This window comes from Suillus subalutaceus (genome assembly GCF_016647625.1).
Source record: "Suillus subalutaceus strain FC151 chromosome Unknown DFJ58scaffold_268, whole genome shotgun sequence".
NCBI lineage: Eukaryota > Fungi > Basidiomycota > Agaricomycetes > Boletales > Suillaceae > Suillus > Suillus subalutaceus.
In genome coordinates this window covers 1-10,983 of record NW_024540517.1, presented here as the reverse complement: position 1 = coordinate 10,983, position 10,983 = coordinate 1, and the positions used below count along the sequence as shown (strand labels likewise).

Below are 10,983 nucleotides of genomic sequence, written 5' to 3'. Positions count from 1 at the left end.
GTGCACCTACTGAAGGACGACATTCTCCAGCCGCAGCCTCATACGGAGCCTATTACTATCGCTCCTGAAATCATAGAGGAACAAGCTGACAAGGACGGTGAGGATGGCAGGCGAGGCTGACAAAGGGGATGGCGGGAGAGGCTGACGGTGGGATAGATGGCAAGATACTATTATGGTACGCACAATTGGCAGCCCCCAGAAGTCGGCACTTTCACAAACTCGTGTTTCCAGCTACCTAAACACAAAATTCTTTACATAGACATCATTCTCTCTCTAACACAACTCAATATGAGGTCAAACGAATACATTTGAAGCAGAATTGAATGAGATAGCTGAAAGTGCCGAAGTCACGCAGAAATGTCACCTGCCGATATATGCCGTGACGGAGTTTCAATACTGCACACACCAGTGCCTACCAGTGCCAACTGGTGCTGTGCTGCTGGTCATGGGGCTAGAGCAGCATGAAAAGGATAAGGCCAACACGGAGAAGCAGGCCAAAAAGAAGACAGAAGATGAAGCGCGCCACACTCAGATCGAACACGATATTGAGTTGAAGACATTTGATGCACTCTCAACACTCCGGCGCAAGGATGATTTTATCGCACTTGCTGGTGCTCTCAAGATTTCAAGAGACGGAACGGTTGAGGAACTCAGGACTAGACTCAAAGAGTTTCTTGCTGATGCTGCAAATCAGCACTTTGCCGACAATCCACATTTTGCTGCGCTCTTCCAGAGTCCAGACAGGAAAAACACGTTCGAAGAATAAGAATTTAGCCACTGCATCATTGACAGGACAGGCTAGTAGTGGCGCCTCGCAAGACAATGACACTACCTCATCCAACGCTTCCGGTACTCATTTTTTTCACCCCACCTGCCAGTGCACATTCTTTTAATCCATATTATCCTCCACACTTTACTAACCAGCCATATTTTTATCAATTCTATGCTAATCCAGCTCTCCGCACACCATCTTACTCTACAACACAACATAATAATTCATCCGGCGGTCCCATTGTGTCATCATCAAACTTAGACAGACAACCTCAGCATCCTTACAACACACACAGTCTCCCTACACATCCCCCTCAATTCTACAACTACGGCACTAATCATGGTCACCCTCGTACTTAGATTCTACTAGTATATACTGTACTTGCTTGCTCACGCCGAATACTAACTCACTTCCTTGCGCTCCTGCTTGACTGCCGAGCTGACTTTGAAACTGGCTCAGTAACATGTCGTGACTTACTGTGACATTTGTGTGACTGCCGACTTCTGGGGGCTGCCGATTGCGCGTACCATAATAGTATGGGCAGCTTTGACAGACCTCCTGGCATTTTCCGGACAACCACTAGCAGATGTCCCCCATACTTTTGACATGGGGTCTGTGATCTGTCTGCATAGACCTCACGCGGACCGGCCAAATCCCGCATTTTCTGCAATTTCCAGTTTGGCCTGGACATCGGACGGAAAGAGGATTGTCTCCGCGTCATATGGCCCAATTAGGATATTTGACACAGCCACTTGGCAGCAGATCGCTATCCTGGAGGGTCACACAACCTATTATGTCAACACCATTTCCTTGTTTTCAAACAACCGCCTCCTTGCAAGTGTATCAGATGATAACACGGCCCGTCTGTGGAATCTCAACACCAACCTCCAAGTCGGACCTCTCCTTCAGCATGGAACTCAGGTGCACTACGCAGCCTTGTCCGCTGATGGACGAGTGCTAGTCACTGGTTGCAGAGACAAAAATGTGTACACATGGAACATTCACGCCCTCGATGGCCTTAAAGACCTACTGCCCATTAGTACCATCGTGAGTGCCAACATACCACCCAATCTTTCTCATTGACAGTGTCTGTTGACAGGCACCAAAAGACCGGCCAAGAATAGAGCGTACCCCCGCTCCTCAATCAGCGACAAATCATTTTTGAAGGTACATGACGTGTTTCCAATCCCTCTCATTCATTAAATAACAGCAACATTCCACGCTAATGCCACGCGATGTCATGATGAGTTTGGGGGTCACAGTGTTGATGAATGTTCACAATGGTTTTTTGACGGCATGGAAGCCGACGACGATGTGCGTGATCAGTATTTCTATTAATGAGTTTGTGTTCAGATCTCTCTGTTCTCAGTCCTCCCAAATGGGTAGTGCCCACCCTCATTCCTCTGCAAGTCCACTCCTCACTCGACTTGCCTCGCTTCTCCGCCACTTTTGACCCAACAACGCTGAAGCGACTGAACTTCCGCAACCCTCAATGCCTTTGGGTTTACATCCGCGCGTGCTCCTGGGCCACCTGTCCTTACTCTTCCAACGCTCTCCGCCCGAGAATGATGGAGCAGACGAACCTCAGCAACCCTCCACACCTTCGAGTTTAGATCTACATGCGCTTTTCGCCCGCCTGTCCTCGCTTTTGCCTCAATCTCGACTCAGCACCGACGAGGAAACCGAGCCTCATCCCACAACCCCTTTGGGTTCATGTCCAGTTGCGCTCATGGATCTCCTATCCTCACTCTTCCGCTCTCAGCCTCACACCATGGAAGAAATCGAGCTCCCGCAACGCCCAATGCATCGTCATGTTGTCAAAGTACCTGCAATGCGGGACAGGGAGGTATGTCTTTCTCTGGTATACCAATTGCTGGTGTCTAATTATTTCTGTACAGGTCTTGTTTGTTGCTGAGCCGCGGCCACAGAATCATCTACACACTCAGCCTAATGGTACTATCACCCCAGGTGGAAGACCTGCGTATTCACTGCCCGTCAGAATGTTAGCCCATCTCGTGCTTTTTCTCTGCTGCGCGTCTCCTCAACACCCTGGTGGCAATGTACACATAACACAGCAGCAGCAAGGTCAATCGCAAGGTCCAGTCCAGACCCAGGCTCCGTCACCACAGACTCAGCCTTCCGTCCCGTTGGCATCGACGTCCACGGTGCCTACTGCTCCTGATACTCGCACAACGCTGACACGTGCAGCAACCGCATAGCTACGGCCGCTTCCATTGCGGGTTCATTTTGTGCTTTTTGCTGTGCATCTCCCCCACATGCATATAGGCATCAACACTGCAGTATGAGGACACCCGTCTCATTTGTTTCGGTAATCATCGTTGTGTCATCGATCACACCGAGAGTGTTTGATTTCCATCACCCTCAATTTTGGGTGCTATCCCGTGAAGCCTCAATTTTATTTTCAAGCAGTTGCTAGAAACATGTCCCAGCTGTAAATCTTGGTTCTGCACATCTCATACACCAGTCAGTCATCCCGTCTGTACATATTACTCAGGTACCTGATTAGCAAGTATGTACACCCTGCCTTGGACTGGATCATTCCCTCCCCCCACTGCACATGCACAGCTTCCAAACCACCACATATCCTGCAAGGTGTTCATGTTGACGGACTAGTTCCAATACGTTATGTGATCTCGCGGCTATTTCTCGCTATATGACTTTCCCCGATGCACGGGCGCTGGCATGTTGTTGGTGTAATCAACATGTCTCTACCCGCTGTCTGCTCTGCACATCTGTGATTGGCCATTCATTTTCTCTGTGCACATTGCGTTGAACAAGCGTAGGTTGCGGACGACTCAGTACCCAAAATTCGATTGTTTTTAATAGAGTCTAAATTGCACGAACACGATTAGAGATAACGACTATCTTCATTTTGTTCTTCGACCGGCTGAACAGCATCGTCATGGAACATTCCAAACCCCCAGTGATCGACAACACGGAATTCGTCACTGATGGGTGCTGCATGTCTTGGAAAGAGCACCAGGACACTGTTCAGCTGAGCGAAAGGCGGATGACGTAGTTCCGTAAACATGTACTGTCCTGATCCTGCAACCTGGACAGACTCTCTGAGACTACTTGCTCGGATACTTTGGACCGAATTTTGGACCCGAGGATGATCATTCTCTTGGTGGCAAGACATATTGTGGTCCTGAGAGCTTGAACTTTGGGCGGTGGGCAAGCACGTAAATCCAATCTCAGCCTACCCAACACTTCAATTTCTAATGCCTATATCAATTCCTCCTCTGCAATTGCGACAAGCCCCAATACCTGCAGTTCGGCATGTTACCGTATATACCAACACCAACATCGCTTGTTCCTCTGTCCAAAGTAGTACTCCGATACTCGTGACCTACTCCACAACGAACTGCACAAATACGAGTTCAGTCGGTCCGTCTGCGCCTGCACATTTCTCGCCATTCCCCCTCGTTATCCCCTGGATCCGCTTGGGAACCTGATCAACGAGCCACGGTCCTGCTAGAGGTACTCTGTGCATAGGAGCAGCTAGGATGCACAAGGGTGCTGAAAGGGTCGATAGGCGCCACTTCAGTGGTTGAGTACTTCTCTGAGGTTTTGGAAACAGCTATCTTTCAGCGATGGCATCAGGAGCGAACAGACATCCACAAGCCACTACGATCTTGACAAGGCTAGTGAGATTGAGTGCATGACCCTCAGCATCGGGGAGAGTTCTCTACTCATAGTTTGCCAAAAGCCCTTGTATGACTTATATCTACTTCGCAATTTAAATAAGTACCACGACAAAACCTGGAATAAATAAAAACAGATTCTCCCGCTCCCTGCACACTACCCGCCCATTGCAAATCAATCATATCGAGCATCTACTGCGCTACACACTGCTGCTAGTTGACACATGGACACGCTCCTGAAAAGCAATTGAAGTCATAGCAGATGCTGTATCAGAGTTGGCTACGAGCTCAGCATGATATTCTCGAACACCAAGGATCAGGCGTGGTCCCAGCACAAACAACTGCACCGTCTGGAGTATCCGAGTGATACCAATAAAAATCTGATATTCCAGGGAATACATGTCCTATGGAAATGATAAATCATTGTCGCATGTAGAGGTCCGTGGACAGATCGACATACCGCTGAGAGTGTTGGAGAGAACAAACCAATCTTGAAGCAAGAGAGAGCCAAAAACTAGCACGTGCAAAACTTCAGTGGAACAAGACAACTGTATACACATTATGAGCTCACCTTGCAACGTAACTAACATGAGTTTGCATTAACACTGTGAAACAGTCCCCGATAATACCACTTGTCGAGTGTTGTTGGAGTTCATGGAAGTGTTTTACAGCAATCCAGATCGTGAAACACAGTACAACGACCTCCCATGCAGTGGAAAGTACCCAAGTCACGGAGACCAGAAATATGTAATCTCCTAGGTAGCCAGTGCACTGATAGGTGCCGGAGAGAATGTATTCCTCTGGTATTTGTCAATGAGCCTGATACACTCAAACATTTCATACATGATTACAGCTTACCCCCTGCAATCTGCGTCGTCTCTATTGCGAGCATCACTGCATTGGCAATTCTAATTGCCAGAAAGATGACAACGAGAAATATCAGCACCTTTCTGGATTGCTGATACATGGCATGTAACCAAGCAATCATGATGACTTGCATAATGTTTCAGTCAGGTCAATATCACGGAGGTGTATAGCTCACTGCCCAGTATTATATTTATAATGTTACCCATCCAATCAAGTGTGTCATAGACGACAAGGCCTGACAAATCCAGTAACATTAGTTATCGGCTTCGGAAGATCACAGGGTTGAGACGGACTCACAACTGTGGGAGTCGTTATGTTGAATCAACGAGTTGCTCGAGAATCTCACTCACCCCTGCATGGCAGTTCAGTTGTTTGGATGGGAATGGAAGGCATCAATGTGGAATACTCACTGCATCTGTCAGCGAAATTGTTGGAACATTGACTGTATGCCGCCCGTCACAAGAAAGAAACAGAGTCTATGTGAGGAGGACATACCCAAAATGGTCATCCTAGTTATGAGAGATGGGTAATGAGCGCAACATCAATGACTTAAACCTCCAAATGTACACAATATATGCTATTCCAGCATAGCGCACCTAGGATATTTTGAAGTCAGCAAGACATGTACTTGCTAAGTGTAAATATTGAAACACAAGGTACATACAATAAGATAGAGAAAGGTCATCAGGGACCAGCGTTGCCTCTGCCGTGAACAAGTTGTATTTTCACATCATTCTTTGATGTAGGAGTCCTCTCACCCAGATCAGTTCAAGCTATAACACAATTCTGAGTGAGTTGGCTGCCCCAGTAATAGATCAACGTACCTCTTGTGTGAACGTAAGCGCTGAGAATACCATACGGATATCAGTGGCCTTTTCATACTTAACCCAATCGTACATTACCCTGATAGAGGCAGCAACTGTAAAAACCGCAGCCAAGGTTAATCGAGTTATCAACGTCATCATGTGGCTGACTCTCCACGAACCTGTAAAATAGCTGGCAATAATGCTCGCATTGATCATTGGCCACCAAATGGGATCATTCGAGACTACAGTCATACTATTAGAGGATGAGAGTGAGCAAGCGGGGGGATTTGGCGGACATATAACGATTGCATTCGTGCTTGATATACCACAATCCAGCATTTATATCGCCAGAGTAAGATTTGAAGGATGATATCTGATTGATTGAAGTAAGTGTTTCAGCCTGAATTCCAGTAGAAAGACAATGTACCGTATCCAGGGATACCGATGGGATCAAGGTAAAAGTTGTTGGTGAGATCGCAAAGCAACGACTCGCATGGAATGTTTGAATGCCACAAAAGATCAGAGAACTCTTTGTGATTTCGGCAACCTGCCAGTGTGATCTTCGAAGTATCCCTTTGTTATTTAGTATTCTTGCTGCAGTCGAGTGGGAGGTTCAGCCTCGGCCCATCAATAACACTGAAACGGCACCTAAGTTGACTGGTAACCTCGTGGCAGACATTGTCAATTACAACATGAACAGGGTCCATAACCATTCTTCTAATTCATGTACACGCTGATTAGTATAAATGTGACCAAAAGTACATACATGCGTCGTATCCAATTCCCTGTCATTAAACATAATCAACGTGTGTAGCGATGAGGGCAGTCGTGCAAAGAAAGTGGGAAGTTGTACAAAGGGGGAAAGGCACGGTTGTACGGGGTTGTTGTACTAAGAAAGAACGATCAAGTGATGTGAACAGGAACAGAGGCAGTGAAGCGAAAGCAATGATAAATGGGCGGTGATGGTAAAACACTTTGAATGCGAATTTGATGAATGTGTGATGGCTCCAGTTTGGTGGTTCATATGTAAGCAATGACAGGATCGGATGGATGCACTGGTAAATAGATAGATGAAGGTCTTCAACGAGCTTGAGGAGCAAATAGCTGGTTGGGAGAGAAGAATCAGAGAGAAAACTGCCGTTCATTACATAAAAAAAGAATTTCCTTCATCCATAAGAAACACTGTCCCAAAGAGGCAGCAATCGATATTGATGAAATCAAGAAACCGAAATGTGAACTGCGCGTTTCATGTGGCAAGTGAAAGTGACAAGCAACTGCTTAAAGAGGAGAACGAATGAGTGTGCAATTGCAAGTGTGCATTCATGTTGAACAAACGAGCGAGTGTGTGGGGTGTCCTAAGAAATAAAGAATGAAATATGGAGGGAACCTAAAAGTTCGAAAGTCCTGTCCGTCCTGTCTGTCCTGTCTGTCCTGTCTGTCCTGTCCTTTCTGTCCGCATCATCCACATCGTCCGCATCGACACAAGGCCATGATAACATTGAAAAGTGCTGCTGAGCTTCTTGGCAGTATTCCTGACCTTACTTTAGAGACCATATTTACATTCGCCTTGTTGGCAACAAGCTTGAAGGATGACATAATTCTCACACAACCCGCCACACACGATATCGACGAGCCTCCGCTATTCCTTCCTCCAAGTATTGTCACATTCCTCAGTGGCGCTTGTTGACTGTCATCGGAATCTGTTAGGATGTGTTGGGGTGCCCTCAAGAATGATATTTGGGCAGACTGCTTCACTATCCCTGATAAGATCAAGGATTTATTTGACACGCATGGACACCCATACGGATTCAGTATGTTTCACCTACAGGTTGTATTGTTTGCATAATACTAAATGTACCTTCCCCCAGCACAACATACCTTCTATCCTCCGTTCAAGATGTGCCAAAATGCGACCTGTAGCCGGTGTGGGTAATACAACAAAGTGACTGCAAGTCAGATGACAAGCAAACACTCTCTATGTTGGGTCTTGATATGCCGTGCGATATGTTCGACCCTTAAGGGAAGCAAAGAAAGCAAGGATCCACGAAATGATGCTGATCAACCCTGATCAAAGGCGACAAAAGGGCAATGTAAGCACGAGAAACGTGCTCAAGGCACGTGCTGTCTTACTACTTAAGGGTCTTATGTACAATGCATGTATAGTGACAACACAACTATACAGGATAAGACTTCTTGCCAGTCCTTAAGTACACGGTCTACAACTTTTCTAGTTTTCGTGGTAGATAACGTGTGAGTTCTTGGGAGGGTTTACTGATGTGTCCTCTTCTTGTTGTTCCCTGGTGGAATACTCGTAGATTCCCTAATGTTCTGATAGTAAGATCTGTTTCAATCTCGTAGGTTGTGTCTCAACCTATGAAAGTCTGTCTCAACTTTGTCATGTTCTCGTGTCTCCCTTCCTGAAAAAGAGAGAGTCTGTCTTAAAATACGTGAAGCCTAGTTAGAAAGCTGTTCTGGTGTTATATACTCAACCCCTGTAAGGTAGTATACAACAAGTAATGAAGTCTGTCTTAAATACGTAAAGCCTAGTACGAAAGCTGTTCTGGTGTTGTATACTCAGCCCCTGTAAGGTAGCACACAACAAGTAGTTTATAAATAGATTGTTATATAAGCGACCCCTGTAAGGTAGTATACAACTAATCTCTGATACAATGTTTATCTTACTTCAAGGCACTCTTGGCCTGCACTTTAAGTCTTACGGACTCTCACGGTTTGAGAGAAGAGTGAAAAGTGGGAAGTTATTATTACTCAGTGTAGAATGGGCTCCTTTTATACTTTTTTGGGAGGCCATTTTACTAAGCATGACTCATCACAGCATTAGTAAGTCACTAGCTTACTAACCATGCCATTTGGCAGTGCTGAATCAGCTGCTTACAAAGTAGTTTACAAATAAAGTTCATAATATTACAAAGCATGATAAATCATGACAAAGCATGACAAAGCATGACAAATCCTTACAAATCAGATTATTGCCTATCACATGACATGCTTACAAACATATCTGGGTGGCTCACTGAAGGATTCTGTGGCTGAATGAGCCTGAAACACATAGAAACAAATGGAAACAAATGGAAACCACATGACAAATCATGCAGGATCCTTACAAAGCAGAATATTGCCTATCACATGACATGCTTACTAACACATCTTGGTGGCTCACTGGTGGCTGAATAAACCACACAAAGAAATGAAAAGAAAAGGTGAAAAGGTGAAAACTATCATACTGGAAATATAAATACAAGTAAATCTGTCAAATGGAACCAATCATAATAATACAATGAGGTACACCTTAGTGTACTCTCTGTAGCTACTTCCTGTCTATCAATGTCATGGTATGAGTTCCATACCATGCATGACAGCGCAGGAAAGTGAAACGCGAACATGCGTGAAGCGCGGAAAGGCGAAAGTGCGAAAGGCGAAAATGCACAGAGAACTGGAATGGTAGTGCAAGCAGTGCACAAGTGTAGAGAGATGATGATATGGTGAAAAGCGCAGATATTGATGGATACTGATACTGCCACTAGCTTGAGCCCCTTCAGTGACAAATCCCGTATTATACGGGTCACCCGACCTACATAATATCCCGTGTAATATGGGCCAGCGGATTATGAGCCGATGTTATGTATATTCCCGATGTTGACAGGTGGGCCGGGAGGCATATTATTTCCAATGGAGACGGGTGGGCCCATCTATGCTGATGTCATATATATCATCGACGATAGCAGATTGGCCGGGAGAAATATTATTATGGAGATGGGTGGGCCCATGTGGGTAATATGTAGAGTAGGATTGACATATATTATAGACCTGAGGAGATATGTATAGCAAATAGTATTATATAGAACGTGTGGGCTGATGTATAGTATTATTTTGTAGATGGATGGGGCCGAGGGAGCGATGAATATTTATTAGATAGACGGGTGGGCCGACGTGGGGGTATATCAGATAGACGGGTGGGCCGAGGGTGAGGGGAATTATGTATTACATAGACGGGTTGGCGATGTGGGGTAATATTAGATAGACGGGTGGGCTGAGGGTGAGGTGAGTTATTTATTAGATAGACAGGTGGGCCGACGTGGGGTAATAATAGATAGACCGGGTGGGCCGAGGGTGAGGGGAATTATTTATTACATAGACAGGTTGGCCGATGTGGGGTAATATTAGATAGATGGGTGGGCTGAGGGTGAGGTGAGTTATTTATTAGATAGACGGGTGGGTCGACGTGGGGTCATATTAGATAGACGGGTTGGCCGACGTGGGGAATTCTACATAGATGGGTGGGCCGATGTCAGGTAATATTAGATAGACGGGTGGGCCAAGGGTGAGCTGAATTATTTATTAGATAGACGGGTGGGCCCAGATACGTATCATATAGACAGATAGGCCTAGGTATTGTACATTTTTACGAGTTTTGAGTCTCAAGTTCAGAAATTTCAAATTTAAGGAGATATACATTTTTGTTGTCCTTGAAAATACCGAGACCCGAGATTCGGGCACTCGGTAGTCGATGAAATGAGTACAGAAATACTTAAGATAATACACATTGTTCTCAGAAATCCACAAGTTTCAAATTTCGATTTGTGAATTGAGTCTCAAGTCTCGAGACTCGAAATCACCGAGTACCGAGTACCGAGTACCGACACCCGACACCCGGAATTCGGCACTTGGCATGTAAGAGAGTTGAGTTTGACATGAGCTAAGATTTGTTTCAAACATAAAAGCACTCATAAAAATAAAATAAGCAATAAGTGACAAGATAACATCTGAAGTGAACGAACATGATGATTATAATTGATTGTGGCAATGAGGGGAGTTCAACGGCAGAGCAGCTTCCTGGCTAAATCCAGCACAGCAT

General features: G+C 45.5%; 5 protein-coding genes across 5 annotated transcripts; 4 read left to right on the top strand and 1 right to left on the bottom strand.

Moving 5' to 3' along the window:
- Positions 1 to 430: 430 nt before the first annotated feature.
- On the top strand, positions 431 to 766 carry DFJ58DRAFT_671161 (uncharacterized protein; the record flags this gene model as incomplete). The annotated part of the gene is made up of 1 exon (XM_041382928.1): positions 431 to 766. A coding segment is annotated over one exon (336 nt), but the record flags the coding sequence as incomplete, so codon positions are not given.
- Positions 767 to 768: 2 nt separating this feature from the next.
- Positions 769 to 1,191, top strand: DFJ58DRAFT_823377 (uncharacterized protein; the record flags this gene model as incomplete). Its single annotated transcript, XM_041392116.1, has 1 exon — positions 769 to 1,191. A coding segment is annotated over exon 1 (217 nt), but the record flags the coding sequence as incomplete, so codon positions are not given.
- Positions 1,192 to 2,264: 1,073 nt separating this feature from the next.
- On the top strand, positions 2,265 to 3,140 carry DFJ58DRAFT_870734 (uncharacterized protein; the record flags this gene model as incomplete). The annotated part of the gene is made up of 2 exons (XM_041394300.1): positions 2,265 to 2,618; positions 2,671 to 3,140. The coding sequence occupies 2 exons, from the start codon at positions 2,265 to 2,267 to the stop codon at positions 2,989 to 2,991; spliced, it is 675 nt and encodes a 224-aa protein (XP_041235737.1). The 3' UTR covers positions 2,992 to 3,140.
- Positions 3,141 to 3,641: 501 nt separating this feature from the next.
- DFJ58DRAFT_848061 (uncharacterized protein) lies at positions 3,642 to 5,812 on the bottom strand (the record flags this gene model as incomplete). The annotated part of the gene is made up of 11 exons (XM_041393566.1): positions 3,642 to 3,954; positions 4,147 to 4,294; positions 4,646 to 4,841; positions 4,924 to 4,951; positions 5,009 to 5,237; positions 5,296 to 5,430; positions 5,480 to 5,539; positions 5,602 to 5,603; positions 5,655 to 5,656; positions 5,715 to 5,746; positions 5,800 to 5,812. The coding sequence occupies 11 exons, from the start codon at positions 5,810 to 5,812 to the stop codon at positions 3,642 to 3,644; spliced, it is 1,158 nt and encodes a 385-aa protein (XP_041235736.1).
- Positions 5,813 to 7,599: 1,787 nt separating this feature from the next.
- Positions 7,600 to 7,797, top strand: DFJ58DRAFT_671167 (uncharacterized protein; the record flags this gene model as incomplete). The annotated part of the gene is made up of 1 exon (XM_041382931.1): positions 7,600 to 7,797. One exon carries the CDS (start codon positions 7,600 to 7,602, stop codon positions 7,795 to 7,797), a length of 198 nt encoding a protein of 65 aa, XP_041235735.1.
- Between the last annotated feature and the right edge of the window lie 3,186 nt (positions 7,798 to 10,983).